Source organism: Odontesthes bonariensis, chromosome 1 (assembly GCF_027942865.1).
Source record: "Odontesthes bonariensis isolate fOdoBon6 chromosome 1, fOdoBon6.hap1, whole genome shotgun sequence".
Lineage (NCBI taxonomy): Eukaryota > Metazoa > Chordata > Actinopteri > Atheriniformes > Atherinopsidae > Odontesthes > Odontesthes bonariensis.
In genome coordinates this window covers 20,195,346-20,219,790 of record NC_134506.1, presented here as the reverse complement: position 1 = coordinate 20,219,790, position 24,445 = coordinate 20,195,346, and the positions used below count along the sequence as shown (strand labels likewise).

Sequence of the window (24,445 nt, the reverse complement as noted above, 5' to 3'; positions counted from 1 at the left end):
TCAAATGACACATATATTTAAATTCCATTAAAGTAAATTTTCATCCAATTTCACGTCAGTTTGCTACCTGTGCTTGTACAGTCGAACCTGCCATGTCGTTAAATGACTATTTATTTTTTCACTTGCTTTGATACACACATTAAACAATCACTTCGTCTTTTTCTTAACAGTGTGTTCTAAACTATTAGAATGTGATGAGACATTGCTTCACCCTCAGAAACATGCAAATAATTCAAAAGCTGGATACACGTTCTTTAGATTTGTATTTTTTAAGTGAGCTGGACACAATTTGCCTGCTTCAACTCAGCAGACACATAAAATACGCTCTTCTTAAAATGAGTTCAATCACTGAGAATAATTTGAAATAAATGATCTGACATGAATGATACTCCGGATGTTTTTCCTCATCTGCCTAGATTTTGTAATACATTACCGCTGTGATGACATGCTTAGTTGCAATACGCCATTTAGTTATGCTTTCAATTTAATTCTGTGGAATGGCAAAGGAGAAGCATTAGTTGGTTTTATTGAATAAAGAATACCAATTGCCACTGAATTAACTCTGTTATGATCATTAATGTGCTCACATGCAAGCAGCAGCTATTTGAACTTTAAACTTGTCTCAAGCAGTCTTTACGCTTTAAAATAAAATGAGGACCTAAGTGATAAGAAATAAAGAACTGTAACGCTAGGTTCAACAGTTAAGTCCGATGGCAGTTGTTGGGTAGACTGGACCAAATGAACAGTGCTCGTCTGCACTGGACTCAGCTTTAAAATGCTTGTTTCATAGCAAGAGTTTGTCATCTTCTTGTTTTAATAAGGAAGAAAAAGAAGAAGAAGGAGAAGAAGAAGAAGAAGCCTTATAGAACCAACCTAAATTGGTAGAATTAAGGAAGTTTTTAGTTCCCCTGCAAATTCTGAGATATATAGAAAGCCTGCATATTTCAACCACCTTTGGCAATTTGCTTCCAGTGGTTCAACAACTCCCTTGTGGACGCTTTTACGACTCGCCGCTGGAGGTTGTGCAGAGGGTGCTGGTAAGAGTGAGACAGTGGGCGTTTCCTGGCTTCCTTGAAACAAACAAACTGATGTTAGATGCTGCTTTTGCATTGCTTTGTGTGTGTGTGTTTTTTTTTAATAGATATCCAATTTTGGATTTATGTGCTATTCTAGTATTCTTTCTTTTTTTATCTTTAACCTGTAGTGTTTACTTAAAATGTTGTCAAAAACTTTAGTCATTGTTTGCTTTAAATTTGATCAGAATTCTTACAAAATTTTAAAAGTTTTGTTTGCAGCCAATATGGTATCCCCAAACAAATGAAGAAATAGTGATAGGTAGTTGTCAAGTTTTCTGTATTTTTTCACCATAGACTGTTTTTTTCCCCCTTTAATTCACTAAACAACAAGAAATGAATGTACCTCACTATGTAACTTTGGGGTGGATATAATTGTTGTTTTAGAAGTGAAATTCTATCAAATATAAACACCATGGTGTCATCGATTATAGTTTTTTTTTCTTTTTTCTTGCTACATAGGTTACATTTAGCCAAAGTTAGTTGAGTGCATCCAATGCAAAGAATAGTGTACTCCTTTTTTTGTTAATCTGAAACTTTTTCTTTTTTTTTTCAACCGAATTACTCAACTGGCTCAGAAGAAATGGTGAGTGAGGGCGATTACAAAATTCAAATACTGCCACAGGAGTTACAGAGTGTGGACATCAACCTGCAGTCATTCTGGCCAAACTGATGTTCAGCAGAGGAGGAGTGCAACACTTCCTGTTGCGACGTACCCTGTATCCTGTTTTCCACAGTCAGTGGTCATGCGTATCATTCCCCTCTGCAAAGCTGTGTAGGCAAAATCTTGTGACCCTGTGTTGTGAATTTTACAGACTTTAGGAGACTGCAAACGTCTGAGAGAAATGCTAACTTTCAGCAAAAATTGAGAAATGATTGTGGCTTTAGTCCGAAACTGATCAGGCAGACTATGTTATTGTGTAATCCAGTGTTTTGTAGTGTTAAGTAAGGTGCAACAGTACCAGCATTTGATCACCAGCGCAGTGTGCTTTCTTCAGAATATAAATAGCGACTTGAAATAAGCTCATAAAAACAGCGATGAAGACTTTGACACCTCCAAACAGCGGGCCCAGAACTTGAGGGCCCTAACTGTGTGACCATGATTAGGAGGTGCCACACTTACTGTTTGCGTGCTGGTGTAAACTTGTAGCCATCACAGATATGGATCTTGAGACTGCATTCAGATTGAAAGCTGTGAAGTATTCAGTTACACCCTGTGCTACAGCCAAACCCGAACTCTTGCCGGTCAGCGCTGCAGCAGGGCACAAGCATGCGGTTTCACATTAAGTCACTTACCATGAAATATGCCAGTACTGGAAGTATTACTTTTTACGATTGATCTCGCTGGACCCGTTTTATCTTAAAAGACAAAAGAGGTCCTTTTAGTTACATTTTGTCTCATTTAGCCCCCTTTTCATGCTGTAGATTTTGATTTGTCATCGATTTGACTATGTATTAGTAATAATGTATTGCATCAGGAGAGGTAGTCAAACACGCAGTTAATATTATAGAAGGGTGCGTTTAAAGGAAGCCGTGATGTTTTCCTTACCCAAACCACATCATTTTCAATGTCTGAATCTAACTCATCATAAATTTTAGTCTACAGTTTAGTGTGCCTAAATCTATTGCCAATTTCAAACTTTGGCTTGTTGAGACATATGAACACATATTCTTTACCAATATGACTATGGCAGTTTGCTGATTCTTTGTTTTTTTTTTACAGTATCTGCCTGGACTACATTATGTCATAACTTTCACTTGTTGCCTGTTGTCTTGCAGCAATAGTTGCAAAGCATAATCCTAAAATCATGTGTAAAAGATTTAAACAAATTATATTTAAATGATTTAGATGGTGATTTAGATAAAAGGTGAATACAACTTCTACTACTGGTTATTAGTGAATTCAGTCTGTGTTAATCTATAATGATGCAAAATACTGCATTTCACCAGCTTAGTCTGCCTCACAGAAAATTTAAATAAATTGTAATTTGTAAATTAACTTGTAACTAAATGTAAACAGGCAAAAAAGTATGACATCATCATCTGTGCAGTTGTAGACTAAAGGTAGTTATATCTGATGGAAGTAGCCATTTAAAGAGCAAGAGGCTCTTAGTTGTATCTAAATGCATTTAAAGTTGTGGTGGAAGTTCACATGAAGTCTATGGCAACACCTAAAAAAGTAAGAAGTTTAGTAAAAAGCTTTCACGCTATGTGTCCATACACATATTTTTAAACCATATTCCTGCTTTGGGAAGATGGGGTAAGCATACCATTGTTTTTCTGAGGCACAAAAATTCACATCACGATTCGGGTGTAAATGATACATCACCACAAGTCGGGCTTTCGAATCTTGCCTAAGGGCACGTCATTATGAAAGCTGGAGGAACCAGGGATGGAAACAGCACTCAGCCATACTCATGACGGTGTTCTATATGCCCTGGTTACAGATTGATATTTTTCACAAAAGTGAAGACAGATATTTTTGTGATCACACTGAGACAGAAAAAAAGCACAGCTGAGTGACATTACTGAATTCCAGATAAAACAGCGCTACCACTATTGGTTTGTCTGTGAAATGTACAGAGCTCTGCTTGCTCAGAGCTACTTGTGGCTGTACTATTGGGCAGCATTTTTATTTAGTTTGATTTAAACTATGGTGTGGGCTTATATGTAGTAGCAAACAAGTCTCACAAAAATGTGTTTTAGGTATTTTTGTTCAGATGCTAACATGACGACTGTTTTTTTTTTATTGTTTTCGACTGATTCAAGCAGTGATGCAAACTTGCAACCTTAAATTCATTAATATCTGAACCCAACTAACTGCTTTTTCATTCAAAAAAAACTTTTAACTTTGTTTTTTTACTGTGGTGTAATGCCACCATTGTACCTTGTACCTCCTCATACGTGTTGTTGAAGATCCTATAGTTGTGCAATATCAAACTGACAGTTTGTGACATAATGCTAAATGTAAGCTACAATTTGCAAAGGAAAACATAGGTGAGTAATGCAATTTGTAAACCTTGAAAATATAATTTTAGAGGATGCATGATATTTTCACACAATGTAAAACCTGCATGTCACTCAGGCTCATGTAGTTTTTACAAAATCTGACGTGACACTGAGTTGGCAACAGTTTGAATGATTCAAACACATGATGACAATACCTTTGTCCCCAGTCCCGTGGTTTAAAGACATCCAACAACATTAATGTTTTGATGTTTTTAAAATCTGTTATGATGAGTAACCATGCCAACGGAGGAGCTGTTTTCATGCGGAAGCAGTTGATTGAGCTTCCCAAAGAAGAAATTCATAGAAAAAGACCAAAAATCCAGATGAGTTGAAGAGGAGACATCACTCATGTGGAGCCAGGTGAAAAAGTCTTTATTCTCATTGAGAATATGAGAACACGGGCAGTTAAAATGGACAAGCCTGAAGAGCTAAAGATGACACAGAGGGAATGCAGTAATTTGTGTTTCACGTGGCAACAGGAGCATTTCCCAATGCCTCTCAGACTGTACGGGCACGCAAAAAATGAAGAGGGATAGCAGTGTTTGCTAACAACATTTTTGTAATACTGGACACACTACTGTGACGGAGCATCTTTGCACTCTGGATGTTTAACTGTTTCGCTGTGGATTTCTGTCCATGTCGTCTACAGAGAGTTCACCTCTGTCACCTGTCGACTCTGCATGTGACATAATCAGCTCAGTTGTTGCCAGTATACAACCAGTCCAACACATTCATGGTGATCTCTGGATAATTCAACCACACCTCTTCTCTCTGCTACATTTTTCGACCATCCAGGAGTTAGTCAACTTGTTTTTATTTATTTTGTAATTTGATTATGCAGTTATTTCTCTCAATTACATAAACTGCATCAATATGATTTCCCTGTGAGGTATTGATAAAGTATTATTCAGATACCCCTTTGGAATAGTCAGTTGAAACCAGCTTGCGTTGTTTTGCAGAGATTTAGTATGAGTCTAAAATAAGTGTCATCTTTGTGAATATTAGCAATGTTAGTCAAAGTCACTTTAAAATCATGTGCGGATGACAAATAAAACATTTCAGAAACGGTGTCATGTGATGGTTTAGAAGTTGTTTTTATGATGTTGCAATCTGCCTGCAGGATGTGAAAGATTGAAAGGCTAACTTCTTATTTTTTCAGAAAGGACATTAGGTAAGTATTCGTGACTGGTTCTGAAGCCAGTTAATGTTGGGGTTGGGGGGGTGTTATCTGCCACCATCTGTTTACTGCAGTTTCTGTGCTTCACACTAACCTTAATCAACATTCACATTGTCTTGGCACTAAAAGTGAGCACAATGGTTGAGCAATTGTGGATTGAACCTACTTGGCCACCAAGTCACGGACAGAAAAGTGCTCCAACAGAGTAACCAGTTATAATACAATAACCTGGATAATCCTGACCATATAACACGCAAGTGGATCATTTAAAGGCAACCTTCAAGGAACTGAATCTGAAAGACAAGTTCCCACTTCCTCAATTAATAGTATGTCACTGTTGGTGAGCTTGTAATGTGTGCTGTGTGTACTTTATCTCTTGGGCCACAAAGAAAACTAACTGTGACACAGATAGAAAAAAAACAGACTTGTTAGAGGTAGAGAAACAACTCAGTTTTAATACATTTGATAATTAATTCTTACATTAAATATTTTGAAAGTTAATGCAATCTCATCAAGACATTGCAAAGTAAAATGTCAGACAGGAATTAGTACAGCAGAAAACAAAAATAAAGTCACTTACAGTCAGTTCGGGATGACAAAAGCATTTTCAAAAAAGTGGAAACATTGTGCAAAATGGATCATTAAATCAACATATTTGATTCTAAATAACACAAAGACTTGTGCTACAACTGAAATAGGGTATGTATATGGTCATTTTGGGTTTTATGTCAATAATCCAACTCACCAATTTCTGAAAAAGTTGTGTAACACTTAATGAAAAATGATTATGACAAATTAGGTGAAATCTGTTTAACACTACAGGGTAAAAAGATCATTTACAACTATCTATTGACATAACGGGTTATAAAAGGGCTTCCTGGAGAGGCTGATGCTTTCAGTAGTAGAGATGGGGAGGAGTTCAACGCTCTGCAAAAGGCAAGTAGTTCAATAGTTACACAGTTACATATCTCAGTGTAAGGAATGTCTGGATTTCATCTTCTACAGTATACAAAATCATTAAATCCAAATAACCTTCAGATATCGCTGTACAAGTATGTAAACCATGCATGCTTTTGAACTTAGTCTCTTCAGGGAACCCTGGATATAAAGAAAGTTAGATTTTTAGGTAAAAAGACATTGTCAGTGAACATTGGGAGTTGCAACAGCTTTATCTTTGTTCATCCAAGTAAAACTGTCCTGGGGTCCCACAAATCATAGTTAAAACGTTTTATGGAACTCCTGCTCACTGCATCCTCTGGATTAAAGACAAGAAGGAACATTTTTAAGTCAGCATCATATGGGGGTGTTTTTCCAGCTCATAACATGAGTGACTAACATTGCATGTTTGAAGGCAGCATTATTGGAGAAAAGGTTCGTTTGGACCACTGCATGCTGTCATTTGGACGTTTGTCAAGGAAGCGCTATTTCCAGCAAGATTATACCAAACCGAATATGAAAAAAAAAAAAAAAAACTTTAAATAAAGCAAAAAGTTTCTCACTTTTAAGATTTAGTAAAAAATTTGGTAAATAGAGAAATTCATTTAGAAAAGTTATTTTTTTGTAAATCATTACATTGAATTTACAAAGTATCTACCAATTACAGAACATCTCAAATTCTGGGAAGGGACTGTGAACATATCAGCAAGTGCAGCAGTGACACACACAACAGACCATCTTTAGGTAATAACTACCCACACAGGGAACAGAATGCCTCCTATGAGCTGACTTATTGTTATAAGTTGTTACTGAAAGATTTATTTCATTTCTTAAAGGAAGTGCGACAAACAATGATGCGATTTACCTTTTCCAGCATTTAGAGAGGTGAAAATCAAACACAGAAAAAAGGTACCCTCTTACCTTCTCCTTAAGAAAGCCAGAAAAAAAATAACTAAAAGATTCAATGGATTTATTTCTGTTCAATGTTTGTCCCATGACAAAGGTGTTGTCTTGTGGAAAAACATGTCGGCTCATAAACTCTAAAAGAAGTCAAATGCCCACATGTTTGTGCTGCTGTTTGTGTGTGTGGCTTTTTAGATCAGGGTCAGAACAGAAACATTTATAAAGGGGCCATTAAAGGCCTGGAGAAAAGGGATTTCATATAAAATAAACATTAGTGGTTGTACATTTTCTGAAAGTTCTTATACTTTAGTTATACCTCTACCCAACATGTTATCATGGCATTTGGTATAGTTAAGATAACACAACAAATATTTGCATCCTGTACGTGTTTATTTTGGGTGGTTCAAGTATAGCTCGATGCCAACACTTTTGAATGGAGAATTTTATTTATTATGGAGTCTTTGTATGATGTGGTATTGCTATTTTCACTTGAGTTAAATATCAATTAACTGAGCTGATGCTAGTAGCTTTGTAGCCCTGTAAGTACACACTCTATATTAGCTAATACTACCCATATATGACTGAATTTATATTTCTGCTTTTCAAATCATTAAGTTCTTTAACTTAACTTATTGATGTGTTACTGGGACACTGTAAAAATATTGTAAATATCGATTCATACATATTCTGTTTGTATATATTCTGGCTGCTAGAATGGTTTTGTTCCATATTGAATATGACAACTTGTTTTTTTTAATTATTCTCTATAACCAATACAACACAATCTCTGCACATTCACAGATAAAAAACAATGTACAGTATAAGCCAATTTCTTCTACCTTACCGTCCTTGCAGCTGTAACATTGTGAATTTCCCCACTGTAGGTCTAATAAAGTACCATCTTGTCTTAAAGTTGAATTTTAATCTGTAAAAATATGAATTTTTTTTTATGTTTTCATGCTATGCTCCCGCGTGAAAAGGTAAAAAACAAACCAAACCATCTTTTGATTTGACTGAAAATAGATGAGCTAGAAATAGTTCCAGTCTTGCCACAGCTCTCTGTGTATTAATACTCATGGAAAATGCTACTGTATATGTCATCAGTTATGCTCAGGCAGCTGTGATTAAGACAGGAGCCAGTTGGGGGGTGGTGTTGGCCACAGTCTATGTGGTTTTTAACAGCTCCCCAAACAGAGACTCTGACCATTATGATTGTCAGTTAAGAGGAAAATGACAGTTTTATAGCATATATGATGGTAAGTGTCCATAAAAAGATGAATGTTACACATATATATAAATCTGCACGCAATGTAAAGGAACGTCTCCAGTGATAATCATTGTCTGCTGCAGTTTTAAAAGAGAATTTGACTTTGCAATTTTATGTGTAGAGGGGGGGGGGGCTCTGCACCTATACAGAAGCACCCTGCACCCTGTTAGAACATCAAGATAACCTCAGTATTTCAGTCTTACAACAAGTATTATTTTCAGTGCACTGCCTTATCACGAAGGTGCATTCTTCCTCTCAAACAGGCACCTCTAATAATATACATTCAGATTTGTGCAACACTGTTACTGTACTTTTTAACAGTTTTTTCAGCTTCAGGGAAATATGTTATTTTTTGTCAAAACAGTTACAGTTGCTACAGCGTCCTGAGAAACTTGCCACCAACATATCTAACTGTAAAGTTGCCCTGATGGGTTCTGACAAGGTGGTTTAGTATAGTGTATTTCCCACATGTGCATTCGTTGAAGAAAACTAACTGCCTATCCTTAGCTTCCTAGTTTGTTAGTTTGTTTGAACAGTATCTTCTGTGTGATAATCAGAATCTGTATTTACCTCAGTGTGGTTACAGAACAGAGAGTGTCCCTTCATCTTATCTTCCAGATGTGTGTCTGTGGTGTTGTGATGGGGGGGGGGGTTGGCTTTTTTTTTTTTTTTTTTTTACTATATTCAAGAGCTGGAGAGCTTCACTGGGGCCAGAAAGCTTTTTTTTTTTTAAGGGTCAAAGCTTAGTTTTAGGGTTTGGATTAGAATTGGGTGTATGTTGGGGTAGAGGTAAGTGTTTGATATTTACCTGTGATAGTTAAAGTTAGGGAAAGGGGCTTGAGAAGTTATTTTATCAGTCCCCACAAGCTGTCAAGCAAGCAAGGATGTGTGTCAATGTGAGTGTGTGTTCAACACTTCCATTCCATTTAGATTAAAAAAGCTACTTTTTTCAGTCATTTTAACCACGTAATACACTCCAGTTAGTCAGTTTCAGGTCTGCAGCCAGAGCCTGGACACACTATGCTTTAACAGGAGACACATAACACACTGAGCAAACAGCTAAACATAATACAACATACTTTGTCACAGAAAATCCTGTTCCTCTCTTGTGAATGCAAACTGTCATCAAGCACAGCTTTTAACAAAACTTCTAAATTTTCTGAAATGATCTCAAGCCTTATTGCTGCTCACTGGTACTGTGTGAGCACAGATTATCACCATATAGCCATTTAATAGATTTGATACAATAACCTGCCATTTAACTTCTATAAAGACATAGTCTACACTATTAAAGCTCCTACAGTGTCTTTATTCATCTGCATCAGGAAAAATACAACAACATGTGAATTGTTGGAATTATTATTAAAGTACAATTATACTGTTGATTGCACTGGAATTGTCCTGTACAATAAAGCAAACGATTTGATGCTGCAATTTGTCAGAGTATTAAACATACCTTAAAAAGGCACATAAAATGCCAGATTAAACCTTATTTAGCAGTTCATTGTGGCCCGTGTCTCTCAGAGGGAGAAACTGTCAGTGTGAAACCCTTGATGATGATTGGATGATGAGGGAGGGGACAGTATAAAGAGTCTGATAAATGTGAAGTTTCATGGTCTCCCTTGACAAATCATCAATGGCCAGGAACCATTAGCAGACACACTCTACTGCTCCCACCCACACAAATTTTACAGAAGTTAAAAGTTCCTTTTTCATTTTACCGTCAAACAACGGGCCTCATTTATTTAATTCTGCCTGACAGAGCTGAAGGCCTCTGAGAGAAGCGAAGGTCACAAGCTATACAATAAGAGAGAGGGAGACATTTTTGGTTTTCGTTGAGTGAGAGGAAATTTTGAAACATTGTGCAATGGTGCCGCAAAAGTTTTGAAAGGTTGTGAGAGCGTTTTGCCAACAAAGCGTCTGAGAGTCGGTCCATTGGAGAAGCGGTATCCATGTTGCATTCATACAGAATGGAGAGCTATCTCATCCCTCCAGTAAGTATAATTTATTTACACTTTATCATCTAAACTGTCCTGCATCCAAGGCTTAAAAAAAAAAGAGTTCCTGGAGTAGTTTGTTTTTCATGTAGCATTAATTAAAGAAACTTTCATAGACCCGAGAGTGGACTGTATATATTATTTCACACTGAGAGACTAAATGTGGTCTCAACTTAGATGAGAATGCACTACACAAGCTGTAAGCGTCTTTTATACTACAGGCAACATGAAATTGAAACTCAAAAGTTCAAGAGTTTCAGAATTGGCAAGAGGCAAGAAAAAAAAAATTTGATTACTTCAACACAAACGTTGTCTCATCTAATGTGAATGCAGATATATTCAGAGGTAGTGTGTTTCTTTTGAAATTCAGTTTAAAAGTGATTTAATTTACTTCAAAGGATCAGATGAGTAGTGATATAGTTTGTGTTGTCTGCATCATATAAACCATGTAGAACAAGAGTTTTCCTTCAAGACATTTCATGTCTGAAAAATAACTGTTTTGTCTTGCAGCACACAGAAGAAATGTACGAGTCTGACATCTACAGACCTCAAATCGCAGAATACTACAACCCATACGTACTAGATGCAGATATCCAGGCAGGTGAGTTTTACTTCAACTTTACTTCTGCATATTTCTGCTGAATTCATTTCTATAGAATTTCAAGGGGAAGAAAATCTACTCTTTTTTTTAAGCGTTTTTTAAAATTTCGTTATTTTTTATGTCCATTGCTGAATGTGGCGACACAGACCTTTTTGGTTTATTGTACATAAAGAGACTACAGTGTGTGCAGCTGGAGCGCACCACATTAGGGTGTATGGAACACAGGAAACAGATGCCTTTTCTTTCGGCCGCTATAACTACAGACATAGAACAACTTTCGCCCCATGGGGTTTTGTTGATACATGAGAGGTGCTTTACTTTCTCTTATAATGTACTATTTTGAATGTTGCACCAAAACAACTGAAATAGGGTGTGGGTGGAGGAGTTTTCGATGAAAACAGTTGATATCAAATGTGTAGATATCTTATATCTATATCAAACATGGTAGAAAAAATTCAAATGAAGAAATGTGTTGATAGAGGATGACTATTATTATTATTAGTTTACACTGGTTGAGTGGCTTTTCCAGTTTATCGTTTTGTTTATCATGTTTCTTTTGCGCTCTTCTGTTTTAATACTTTCAAAGCTGGCTTGTTAAATTTTCTCACTTATTCTTAGATGTATTTCTGGGGACAAAAAACAGCCAAAGACGGCATGAAAAAGAGTGCAAATTCAATGTTGACACCTGTGGTTGCATTGCTCCTGTGGCAACAAACAGGAAAGAGCATCATGCTGAGCAAACGATTGAAAACTCCACCAGCTTATTGCTACATCCAGTTGCTGCTGTTAGGGTGCTTTAAATTATACTAAAACCTGAATAAGCTTGTATTTCTTCTTCATCAACTAATTTTTGGGGCATTTTCTTAGCTATGCACAGCTATGCGCGGAGGTGTGAGTCTAAACCTGACTCTGGGGTTAACATCTGTTTTCTTTCCATAAAGATAAGTGTTGCAAATGTTGAGACAGAAAATAGGTGATGGGATTAAAAATTTATTTAAAAAAAAGCCTTTGGCCATTTCACCGTTTCTCCCCTTCCCCATTTAGATCACTGGGAGTACCACCCTCATGCTCATGTGCACCCTGTAGAGTTTGAAAATCTCCAAGAGACCAACTTCACAGAGCTACAGAGTGTTCAGGCTCTCCACGCGCCCGGACTCATACGACACGACACCATACGATATGATCCAGAAAACCTGCTCGATCCAAATCTAGGAGCACATTCACATGTGTTGCAGCAGCAAGTAAGTCCTTGTGTCACCCGCAGTTAACCCACATATATTCATTACACTGTAGTCAGGGGTAACCACATCATAACTGTAAATACTCTTTGTTGAAATGATAACAAATGACCTAAAGTAGGGCTTTCCTGAGCAGTGCTAATTTTACTGATTGCAGAACAAATACGACTCACTTTTTGATAACATACAGTTAGAGGGCGGTGAATGCATGTGAGCAATGGGTTTACTTTTGTTGATTTGCGTGGCTCATTGATCAGAAAGAAATGTTGTGCAGAAGCACCATATTCACTGATGTCGGCATGTTGTCCACTTGGACCTCTAAATCCCAAAATATCTTCTTAGCTCACGGTTGGGATTTAAAGAGCATTTCTGGAGGTGGGGGCCTTTTTTAAGGTCATGAGACAAAAATCAGGAAGTGAATCTCTGAGTTACAAGAAACACTTTAATTTTAGAGTTTTTCTCTTTTTTTTCCCAGTTTAAAAATGATATTTTCTTTGAATAGGCTCTGAATGTTCAGCCAAGTCACGTCTGCGTGCTTCAGCCCTCCATTTGTGAACCAATGAGCTAGAACCGACGTCTCTGCTTTTGGACAGCATTTAAGTTCAGCATGTCTAACCACGTCAACATTTTCAGTATGAAACCTCCTAACTTCCTTGATGAGTGGCTCTGGCATTACAAACTCATGTCATGCAGACAAGCACAATCTATTTAATAAGTCACAAAAACATTTGTATACAATACATTTTTTTAAAAGATTACATGGCTTAATGCATAAGATGTGTGCGATTGCACTTTCTTTGTTAGAGACCAAAGGTGAAATAGATATTTCGCTTAATGTCTGAAGAGGTACAGTACACGCAGAAACACTACACGAGAGTTACCTATAGATAAATAATATTTCATGTGATTTGAAAAACTATTTCTTTTTAACAACAACACTTCTTTAACAGAAACTTACCTCTAAAACAAAGCCTGCATCTGTGCTGTCAGTAATCCTTTTTGCAAAGAAGGCACGCGTGCTTTTAGATCAGGTGATTGACATTTTTTTTCAAAATGGAAATTTCAATGCACAAATTAAAACTGCTATTTTCACAAGTTGAGGGCAAGGTGTGTGCATCTGGGTGTTGAAGACTCAATGAGACATTAACACATCAATATAAATTTGACAGAAAAATACAACATGATGCACCTCTGTTCACATATGAAATTAACATGTCCACCACAGACTGTTTTGAGTTTTTTTCACAGCATGATATGAATAAATTGACAAGTTTTGCCCCGCCAGTCACACCTCTACAGCAGCGTCCACACATCACAGCTCAAGCATAGAAATTGTATTTTTAATACTTTCCCTCGTACAGAGAAACTTCTGGAAGATTAGATGCCCTTGTGTTTCATGTTGTGCAATGGCAACTGTGTGCCAGTTACAATCTATCTGAAAATCCTAAATGTAGTTTAAAAAACCAACTTCAGTCTCAAACTCCGGCACACTTACATGATCAAACAGTTAGAGCCTAAATTAAAGATACATCACAAATAACTATTTGAAAATTGTAAGTGGATTATGAAACATGTAAGGAGTAACTTTTTAAGATACTGCATTGACAAAAATACAGTATTTAAAGGAAAAGCTACGGTAAAACTGTTTTAATCGATTAATATACTGAAAGATCAAAATAAAATAACTAATTTAGAGTAGAGTAAACTGAGCTTCCCTAAAAGCTGGAACACTACTATGTGATCCAAATAATTTTACCTAAAATTTACACTAACTGTTTTTTGGGGGAGAACAAGGTTATAGTAAGCTGGGCAGTAGTAGTGATGCTGGAAGGTAATCCGTGCATATTTTATGAATCACAATATTTGAATAAATTTAGTCAAAGATGTCCTGAAACCGAAAATTGTTACCTCTGAAGCTCAAGTTATGTTCTGTAGTTCGGGGTTTGTCCTCTGATTTAAAGAAAGAAACTGTGACAGCATTCTGCAGCTGTTCTGCCAAACAGAGCAACACACAGGGAGGGCTCATGTTATGACATCTTGACGTGAGAATAACTATCTTTGATTCACATCTTGTAGGTAGCGTTCTTCCCTCGGACTTTGTTCCCATCACACGGCTCCCAGCGCAGCTCGGATGATGAGGAGCACGAAGGACGAAGTCCCCCTCTGGAAGTGTCTGATGAGGAATGCTTGAGAGATCGAGTCCCGTATGTCATGCCAGCAGAACTGGGTAAGGAACTGGAAAACCACTTCAGACTGTATGTGTAGTGTAGCAGTGCTTACTACTTTAAGACTCATTGGCAGAGTGAAGATTTTCAGCAAGCCAGGTCGTTTGCTTTGTCTGCAAAAGTGCAAAGTCACGGCACTTGCCTAAGGTTCCATGATGACAACAATGATGACTAGTATTAATGACATGTCAGCTGCTTTGAGTTCTCTGTTAAGTGGTAAAGAGTGCATGCTAGTATAACGCGACACCAACACCATGAGCGGGTAGAGAAAGATCTGCTATAAAGGCTTCTTTCTGTAAAGTGAATGAGTGTTGTCGTTCTTGCAATAACATTTTGAATATTTGTCATTGAGTTGTGTCAGCTTTATGTTCTGCTGACAACTTAAGTTGAACTTTCAGGATGGGCCACTAGTTGCACAACAGTTTGTTACAGTGCTGGTCTTGCATCTTCAGTGGAAGGGGACCATGGAAAGAGAGGGAGGGCTTTTTAATTTAGGGTGGATTTAATACAGGACAGTGGAACGAGAAAAGCCTATACACCAGGGAAATGACACATAATAATGAAACGCCTTCATGTCTAAGATCAGTGTGGTGATCTTTTGCACATCTGCATGAATGTGACAGTCAGCAGCATGTTTGTTAAATAGGTGTTGACTCATTGTGTCTCAGAGTCTCTGTATCAGTGGAAGTCATAGTTCTGGGTGGTGACCTTTTCTCTGAAGTTAACTATGGTTTGCTTTGCACCCATTGAACACGGTGACTCTTCGAGCCATTTTGAGATTTACCGGGACCAGCTGAGTCTACAGTTTGTGTTTGTCAAGTGGTTAATATATAATCTACCTTTTCCAGTCACTGCATGATACTCATACCTAGGACACCCTGTTTTGTCTTTTTGCCATTTTGTTTGTTGGGGTCACTTCACATCTGGTACTAAACTTTAGACTCAATCAGTTTGCAATATGTTGGAATGAAAATGAAAAGATAACCGAAATTTGAAAAAAAACACCTCGTTTTAAATGCTATATCTTTTTTAAGTACTTTTGACTCTATCTCTAACGCACTACACCGTAGTGGCAGCAAGTTAAAGCTGCTCCAAATATATTTTTTTGTATTTGTTGAATCAATGAGAAAACATTGATTTTTGAGAGCTGTGCTGTTAGAGTGGTTTCTCCTCAAACATTTTAGATATTTTTCATCTATTATGATGACTTGCTATACCAATGGAGGAGTTGTTTAGAAACAGCAGCAGCTGATTAAGTTTCCAAAGTAAGAAGAAAACGAAAAAATTGGCAGAGAAAGTTTATGCTGTCTCTTCTCTTTAACATCATGGGGAATGTCAGATCTCTGGCAAAAAAAAAGGGACAAGTTTTTACTTTATCTACCAAGAGAGTTCACAAGTGGTATTCAGTTAACGGTGAACGGTGTATAGCTTACTCAGCACAGCTGACATCACTGTCTGTGACATCATCAGTTCAGTTGTTACCAGGCTAAGGTGCTGTTTACACATACCCGGGTATTTTGATAAACGCATATTTTCTAACCTTCGTTTGCAAAAAAAACTAGGTGCACACAGCCCCGTTTAAAAAAAAAAACACGTCTACATTGATCCGCATAAATACGCTATCAAGAGCTGTTAAATTACGCCAAGCCTGACGGTGGCAGTGTTAGAACAATGAGAATTCCACACAAGCCAATCAGAAGCCTAATAGAGAACCGCTGACAGGAAGAACTTCCGGATCCTTTTCAAGAAGAAAATATGGCGCCAGGCTCATGTGTGTGGACTGATAGCGAGACTGAGCTACTTTTACACGTTGCGCTGGACTATAAAACTGCTAAAGCCGTGAAAAATGTCTTTGTTGTTCAATACATTGTATGACTGTAATTTTCAAAATCACACAAGCAAGTATAGCTCTCAACAACAGAAATGCTGCTAGTACCTCCATGCTTGCCAGATAAACAATGGACGGAGAGAATGGCGTTTTCACGCTAGCATCCTGCCAACATGGCGGATAGGGGCGGGGCTCTGTACTATGACGACAACTGCTCATTCCATTCCCAAAACTCCGTTTTTGTCTCTTTCAACCAGTTTACACACAAACGCTAAACGGAGTTTTTAAAAAATCTCCACTTTTGCCGGAGTTTTTTTTTAGCTTTGTTTTCGGAGGAAAAAACTCCGTTTGTGTATAAACGAAAGGCACAAACGAAGGGAAAGGTCTTCGTTTATCAAAATACCCGGGTATGTGTAAACAGCACCTAAAAACACAGCATCCCAACACATTCATGGCGATTTCTGGAGATTTCTCTTTCGCTGAGACACTTCCAACTTCCCAACATTTGTCAACTGTCCCATCAGAGAAAATAAAAAAATGTATCCTATGCAAATGTAAAAGTTCAAACCCCTGCTCCACCTCTTTATTTTAAAACAACATGACGAGTAAAATAGGCTAATCAGTCCTGGGCTTGAAAGGGTATGTCTAAAAGAGGCTACCTAGACTTTCTCTGCCTCCCCCTCTAGCTTGTCCATCTCCAGAAGTCAGGTGAAGAAATAGCTGGAGAGACTTAAAGCTGCAGTCTGCAAGATTTGTTGTTGTCATACGTAAAGTCCTACTTTTTGGCATTTTAAGAGTTTACATGATCTATCAGAACGCTTGAAGTTGAAAACGGTGACCTCCGTAGTCGCAAAATGCAAGAAATGCTTATTTTTTAACCGAAAAATAAAAAGTTATTCAACTTCCTGTCCCGCCCCTTCAAAACACATGAGAACTCGTGCACGTAGACGTGCACGCCAGATGCGCCTACACGACTCCTCATTCATCAACTCACCTGTCATTTGCGATCATGGAAGACACAGTAAGTAGACTAGCCCGTAATGAAGTTCAATAGTCTAGATAAATAAGCGTGGGGACGAGCCTACCTTGTATCGCGCGTGCACAAACGGTGATTGACAGGCAGCAGAGCCCAGCTCGTAACCTGATTGGTTACCTTTTACCAGTCCGGTCTGCAATTTTGTAAACAAACCTGCTGGCTTTGGAGGGACCTAGCGGGACATATAGGGGACCTAGAGAACTCATTTTTTTTTGTATTGGGGTATTTAATGTACTACTTTCAGAATCCCCGGACAATTCCAGGCATTATGCTTGAAAAAGAGTTGCAGACTGCAGCTTTAACTGGATGAAGATGGTGTCAACCTCAAGGTCCTAAAGGCATGTGCAGAGCAGCTATGTGTTAGTCCAAGTCAGGAAAAAGGCTGGGGAATCTTGTCTCGCTTCAGTGCCAAATAAATGTAATTCATTGGCCATCAGTAACTACAGAGCAATTGCCCAAACATCCTACTTCAGGAGAATCCTGGAGAGACTGTTATTGGCTCACTACAGTAGGCAACTCAACACCTTTCAGGAGGCACTACAGTTTGCTTATCATCCTGGGGTTGGTGTTGAGGATGCCATTATCTACATGCTTCAGTGAGCCCACTCCCATTTGGACCAAGCAGGCAGCAATGTGAGGATCATGTTCTTTGATTTCTCCAGTGACTTTCATAAAATTCAGTCAGCGGTGTTACGTAAAAATCTCCAGAAAATACAGGTGAATGCGCCCGTAATCGCCAGGATTATCAACAACAGGATAAACACACCACACTGTGTGAGACTGAAGTTTTGTGTGTCTGAAAAGGTGGTCAGCAGCTCAAGAGCACAACAGGGACTGTACTCTCACCATTTCCCTTCAGCCTGTACATTCCAGACTTCCAGTACAACTCAGGGTTCTGTGATCTCCATAAACAGATGACTTCTGCAATAATGGCATTTATCAATGATGGACAAGAAGCTGCACACAGGGAATTGGTCAAAAACATTGTGACATGGTGTGGGATCAATCGCCTCATCGTAAATAAAAACAAAACAAAAGAGATGACTGTGGATTTTAGGAGGACAAGGAATAAGCATAAAACTATTTTTACTCTGGGAGAAGAGGTAATGGAGGACTATAGATAGCTGTGAGTTCACCGCCACAACACAATAAAACTAGAAATGTAACACTTAAGCTGCCGACGAGAAGGGACAGAGCAGACTGTACTTCTTGAAAAGTCCTTCAGTATATGCAACACAGTGTTGCATATCTTTTATGATTTTCTGGTGGAAGTTGCAAACTGCTTTGAACAACAGGTCCTAAAGGAGGCAGAATATAGTATATATTTGAATCCGTACAGTAGAAAAAAACGTCTTTTTACTGAATTGCCTTATGATGTTCTTACTATGCTGTGCAACTTATATGATTTTGTGGATGGAAATTTAATCAAGCAAAGAGATATTTCCTGTTTCTACACATGACCAAATAAGTAATGAAAATAAAAGTTGTTTTACTTTATGTATACCGTATTTAAAGTCAGTTCTAATGATACAATGCTCTCATGTTTCCAAAGGCAATAAAAAGAAGATACGTCTGTACCAGTTCCTGTTGGACCTTTTAAGGAACGGTGACATGAAGGACAGTATCTGGTGGGTGGACAGAGAGAAGGGGACGTTCCAATTTTCTTCCAAACACAAGGAGGCTCTCGCACACCGCTGGGGAATCCAGAAAGGAAACCGCAAAAAAATGACCTATCAGAAGATGGCTCGTGCCTTGCGTAACTATGGCAAAACTGGAGAGGTGAAAAAGATCAAGAAGAAGCTGACATATCAGTTCAGTGACGAGGTTCTGGGGAAAAGTCATCTGGAAAGAAAACCATACATGTAGGCAGGAGAGATCAATTCTGGTATAACTTTAGGTGCTTGATCAAATCTCCTGATGTGGTACATAGCATTATATGAATGGTACTAATACTGCTGTACAGTGGGACCAGTCGTCTGGAAAAAATGCTGAATAGAACTATAGACTCAGGCTCCCAGAGTCACCAAAGGGTTTTGTGTTGATGAGACACAATTCACATCTAAATGTTCTGAATTAGCTCCATGGAAGGAAATTCAGGAACAAATATAAAAAAAATCATTCAATATAATTTATCAGTGAGGATGATCTAAATGACGCAAGAACCTCTCGGTACAATGTCAACCAGTTCATCTGTGATGTGCATCTTCAAAACTGCTACAAGCCATCATGAACATTAACAGTTATAGTGCTCAGTAAACTCCACAAGATCTAGTTTAATAAACATTTCCAAATATTTGCTCTCAGTTCTAAGTCTGTGTAGCTCATGTTATGTTATGTTGTGTTTTTTTTTTCTTTTCTTTTCCTTTTCTGTGTGTTTTATTATTATTGTTTATTGGCTTCATCAGAATGTGAGCACTGATACAAGGCATAACCTCAGAGGGAGAAGCCCCCGAAAACTGTATGTGGCTGGAGTTTTTAATAACTCACCTGTAAGAATTTCATTAAGATGTAAAGTCATGCATTATTATGGGCAGGGCCATTAAGAGAGAGGATTTTTCCAATGGACATGTTGTTCTCGGGCTCTTGCACTGCTCCATCTCAGTGGGCCTCATCTTTCTTTCTACTGTGTTCACACCTCTTGTTTTTGGACATGCATAAGTTCTCTTGATTGTGGGTAAATCTACTGTGTGTGTATAGCATATTTACATGCAATTTTGTATTTAAAACAGCCTGGAGACACAAAGAGGTCATTGGTGAGATGGACTAACTTTGAGGATCCACTGTGATTAGATAATATATCATGCCTTATATGACAGTTACTTACATTATGATAAATAAATTGTACAAATAAATGAAACTGTAAGACTGTAAATTGCTTGTAAAAAATAAATTGTGCATCAGTACATGTGCATAACATTTTTTTGCATCATAACATTTGTAAAGCTCACTGAGAGGTGATTTCAACTTAAATGCAAGTCAAAATGCAAAACAAAGAAGAGACACTCAAACATTTGATTATTGTTGATGAGGTCTGATATCTTTCACAGGATGTCAAAGATAACTGGTAAACTATGAGGAACTATGGGGTTAATGGAGGGCTGGGGAGGTGAAGTGGCTTGTCACACAGTACTTACATATATCTTGCTGTGAATCCTGACACACTGCAGGCACCAGCTCATAGTAGGTGTGAGGAGTGTAGTCTCTTTGTGTCTCTTCGTGGTTCTTTATTAAGGGTATTTTGTCCAACAGTTTGAAAGCACAAAGCTATTTTTATCAAGTTCCCTGAATAAATGTTATCAAATGTATATCAACTTCTCTACCACCACATCTCCATTTTAACAGAAAAACAGGAAGTCATAACTTAACAACACTCTAGAAATTAACTTCACTGATGGAATTCAGTTAGACGAAATGAGAAGCACTGGATTCCTCAAACTGAAATGAATATAACAATAAAAACTTACCTTGATTGTGAAATAGCATTTGCGTACTTGCGCAGAGTGTAAATATTAAATGACCACAGCCCTCGATGTCCCTGATCTAAAGAGCCAACAGCTCCCCACAATGGTCAAATTGTGATTCATATCCAAAGCAAACAAGGGCCAGATTCAAGTCACATTGAAAACAACACAAAACAGAACAGAAAGACAAAGTACAGTAGGACCCAACAGAGGACCAGATAATTAATCTCACTTTAGACACAAAAATGAATTGCATCTAATAATGTATTCATAAAATTCTGAAGCTTGTATGTATGTATATATACATGTATATTAAAGAGAGCGAGAGTAGAAAATATAATACTTAATTTAATAATTGTATAATAGTAGTACATTAGTATCTGTAAAGTATATGACAGTATAATGTAGTAGCATAATAAGGTGCAGCACACTATATTATTATAGGTATGACTGTATGTTATGGTAGCATATAGCAGTAAAGTGAAGTCCAGTATATGGTATGACATGCAGGCATAGCTGAGTGTTTCCCTGTCATACCACTTTAAACTTGAAACTTCCATTTTTATAACTGCGTTTTAGCTGGAAAAAAGGACATTGGGTAATCTGTGGCTTGTGGAAGGAGACCTGGAGACAGAAGACTCTCTCGTTACAGAGTCAAAAACACCCTCATCTCTTTTACAATGAAACATAGTTTTCATAGTTAGATGTATAGTGATAGGGTGCAGCACAGATGTGGGGAGAGCGAACACTTCTTTTGGATTCAAAGTTCTAAATTTAACCACCGCCTTGCATCAATTCCCCTTGCTCTCAAGGCCTATCAGTCAGACGAGGTGCTGAGGAAAGGATGGTTGAAATATAGCCAAAGGTCAGGCGTGACAGGGGGTGGTGTGGCGCAGGGTGGAGTGGCAGGGGCTGGGCTACTGCAGGGATGGGGCGAGATTTGATGGGGGAGAAGGAGTGGGTGGTTTGTTTTTTTAGACGTTGTGTTTGGTCTGGAAAAAAATGGCAGGAGAGGTGGGATGGTTCATGAAAGGAGGGGAGGCTGTTTGGAAACAGGAGCACTATTAAAAGCAGAGAGACACAGACAGCAGACTGTTTAGGGACAGTGAAACACACTGTTAAGGAGAGGAGATCATTCAGGATGCCAGAGCCTGTCAAAAAACCAGGTAAGTGTGTGTCCTATTAAGTGACTTTGAATCTTATTTCCTCCTGCAACTCTTGATAACATTTTTGGCTTTTTGGTTTTCAGACCTTATATCTGTTTTCAACAAAGTAATCCCTCAAAAATTCCCATACAGTATCTTTAAATTTGAGTAACAATTGTAACTGTGTTCATGACGTAAGGCAATTTGGAAATATAACTTTGCTTGAGCTTCACTTTTAACACGATCATTGTGATGTGTGAAAAATTAGGGGCCACAACCCTTAAACTATAAACCACTACCACAGGGCTTGCTTGATCATTTTCATGATGATAGGTGGTATCACATTTAAAATCACTATAATGTGATACTTACATTTTATAAATGGAAATTAGTTTTTAACATTATGTATCCGCTGCATTACTTCTTTCATTTACTCACAATTAAAGTCCTGTTTTGGGCATTCAGATAGTAAAAACCTGGGCTGCAACTTCTTTTTAAAAAAAAAAGAAAAATATCTTAAAAACAAAAGAAAAAAATATTTTTTACATGACGAGTATCTATAAATGTATTGAGTCAAATATAAAAGTGGGTTCTTGGTAAAGTGTATCCTGTTTCAGCAGCTTAAAATAAAGTCACGACAATGCAGAAGACCAAGTACAGTAACATCTACAGTATCCAGTTCCTCTAATTCAAATATTTTCCTTGGCTTAATAAAACGCCACAGGCTTCTCAGTAATGTGATGTACCAACACTCATAGTCCTGGGCCAAAATCAGAACCTACCACATGCAATTATGTGTCCAGTGAGAAACACTTTGGTCTTGTCAGGAACTCCCATCGATTCGACCCATGTGGACTCATCGCTGAGTGTGAACTTGACACGGTCACATTTCCAGTGTCACTGCATTCACAAAATGATCCACTGATCCAAAAATGCCCAATGGGATTCCAACTTGACAAATGACTTTCCAGAGTTTTTGTTTGCGCTCTTGATCGGGAATGAATGGCTGCTTGTGGAGCGAGAAGGCCAACATCTCACATATCAGATGACACAGTGGTGACCAAATGGCCAGCTCGTGTGTGCTAAGACCTCTAGAGTGATGGATTTGTGCAGTTATGATAATATTGAGCCTGTAGCTTTGCTGCAAACCATTATCAACACCCTGCTGTTGATGTTGTGCTTTTTTTTTCTTTTATATTTCAGTTCATTGGTGTCTTTCTAGTTGGTTTGAGTTTTTTTTAATTTTTTTTAGTTAGCTTCCCCGAATATTATTTTATACTATATTATAGTTTCTCAAGTGATTCTGACAACAAAATACTGCACATCTTAGCATTAAAAAATGGCTACATCTAGACAATGTGTTCATTAAGAAAAGATTAGTGTAGAAAAATAAAATTAAAATCAAATTAATAGAATCAACCCATCTGTTAAAAGTGATATATATATATTTATATATATTATTTATTTATTGGTTGATTCATTTTTTTTCCATCTTACATGTAGATACCAAATCATCCCAAACAGAGGAAGCATTGCCTCTAAATAAATAACGTCAGTGAGGTAGTTATTAATAGTAAAAGCTTTCACCACTCTCTTGAATGACAAAGCCAGCCTCTTGTCCTTGTCTTTTACTCCCTACAAAGTTGGTAAAATGGCTGAAACATCACTCACTGAATCGAGACTGAATTAAACCCACAAGTCAGTGGTCATTTCCCAGCCCTAAAAGAAGAATTAGCTTGTTTTTACAAAGTAAACCCATTTGGCTGCTTGTGTACTCAACAATTAGAAATCAATTAACAGACTTAGTGCTAGGCATTTTAATTTGTTTGATCCTTACCTGACATTTAACCAAGACTCGTCAGTCTAAATTGTATTTACACCTTACATCACAGTATGCCAGCTATTGATTTGTTGAGAGTAAACTTTAAATAACATCACCTTATTCTGTCTTCTTGACATTCAGCTACGACACCGAGTTATTATTTCTAATATAATGTAGTTAACAAAAAACTGTCTACTGAGCTAAAATTAAGTTTATTGGCAGTTTGTTTACTAAAATCATGACTAAAATGATAAAACTGAGAGGAATCTTTTTCACCCTATAAAGGTGTCAAAGGTACAGCAGCATGAATGACAACTTGACAAAAGGGGCACGTCATTCTTCTTTGTCTGCCTCCAGAGTATTAAAAATAGCGTAGGGCTAATCCCTGGATTATGATACCTGCCTCATTCCAGCCTCCAGCCTCATTGAATCGTCCCGTACACACAGTGCACACCCTATTTTTAAACCTCCGCTTGTTGGATCATCCAGCAACAAGTTTTTTTCACTTCATTGAACTGCTCCACACTCAAACTTGTAAAGCATGCATCTGTATAACACCAACATAAACGTCATGATTCTAAAGACTGCTGCTGGTGTTAAACACATCCTCTGTCAGAGCTGTCAGTTACACTATTTTTAGGCCTCTTTGAAAAAGACAAGTGTTTGAGTGTAACATTGCTAATCATGTCTAAGAGCTTTCCCAAACTGGACAAAAAGCAGAAAACCA

At 37.7% G+C, this 24,445-nt stretch overlaps 2 protein-coding genes and 1 long non-coding RNA gene across 3 annotated transcripts in view; all 3 read left to right on the top strand.

The window, feature by feature from the left end:
* The first annotated feature begins 956 nt into the window (after positions 1-956).
* On the top strand, positions 957-9,041 carry LOC142372856 (uncharacterized). Its single transcript, XR_012768346.1, has 2 exons — positions 957-1,037; positions 1,652-9,041. It is a non-coding gene; the product is annotated as an uncharacterized LOC142372856 (long non-coding RNA).
* A 60-nt stretch (positions 9,042-9,101) lies between these two features.
* Positions 9,102-20,193, top strand: spi1b (Spi-1 proto-oncogene b). The gene is made up of 5 exons (XM_075455776.1): positions 9,102-10,359; positions 10,873-10,963; positions 12,008-12,204; positions 14,278-14,428; positions 18,843-20,193. The coding sequence occupies exons 1-5, from the start codon at positions 10,318-10,320 to the stop codon at positions 19,154-19,156; spliced, it is 795 nt and encodes a 264-aa protein (XP_075311891.1). The 5' UTR covers positions 9,102-10,317; the 3' UTR covers positions 19,157-20,193.
* A 1,615-nt stretch (positions 20,194-21,808) lies between these two features.
* mybpc3 (myosin binding protein C3) overlaps positions 21,809-24,445 on the top strand; it is a 44,198-nt gene continuing 41,561 nt past the window's right edge. Inside the window, exon 1 of the mRNA XM_075455665.1 lies at positions 21,809-21,917. Within this exon, the coding sequence (XP_075311780.1) occupies positions 21,893-21,917 (25 nt within the window). The 5' untranslated portion in view covers positions 21,809-21,892. The remainder of the gene's footprint in view (positions 21,918-24,445) is intronic.

Coding starts and splice junctions, on each gene's coding strand:
- spi1b (XM_075455776.1), top strand. CDS start 10,318: ATGTTGCATTCATACAGAATGGAGAGCTATCTCATCCCTCCA. Junction 10,964..12,007: donor AGATGCAGATATCCAGGCAG/GTGAGTTTTACT, acceptor TTCCCCATTTAG/ATCACTGGGAGTACCACCCT. Junction 12,205..14,277: donor CACATGTGTTGCAGCAGCAA/GTAAGTCCTTGT, acceptor CACATCTTGTAG/GTAGCGTTCTTCCCTCGGAC.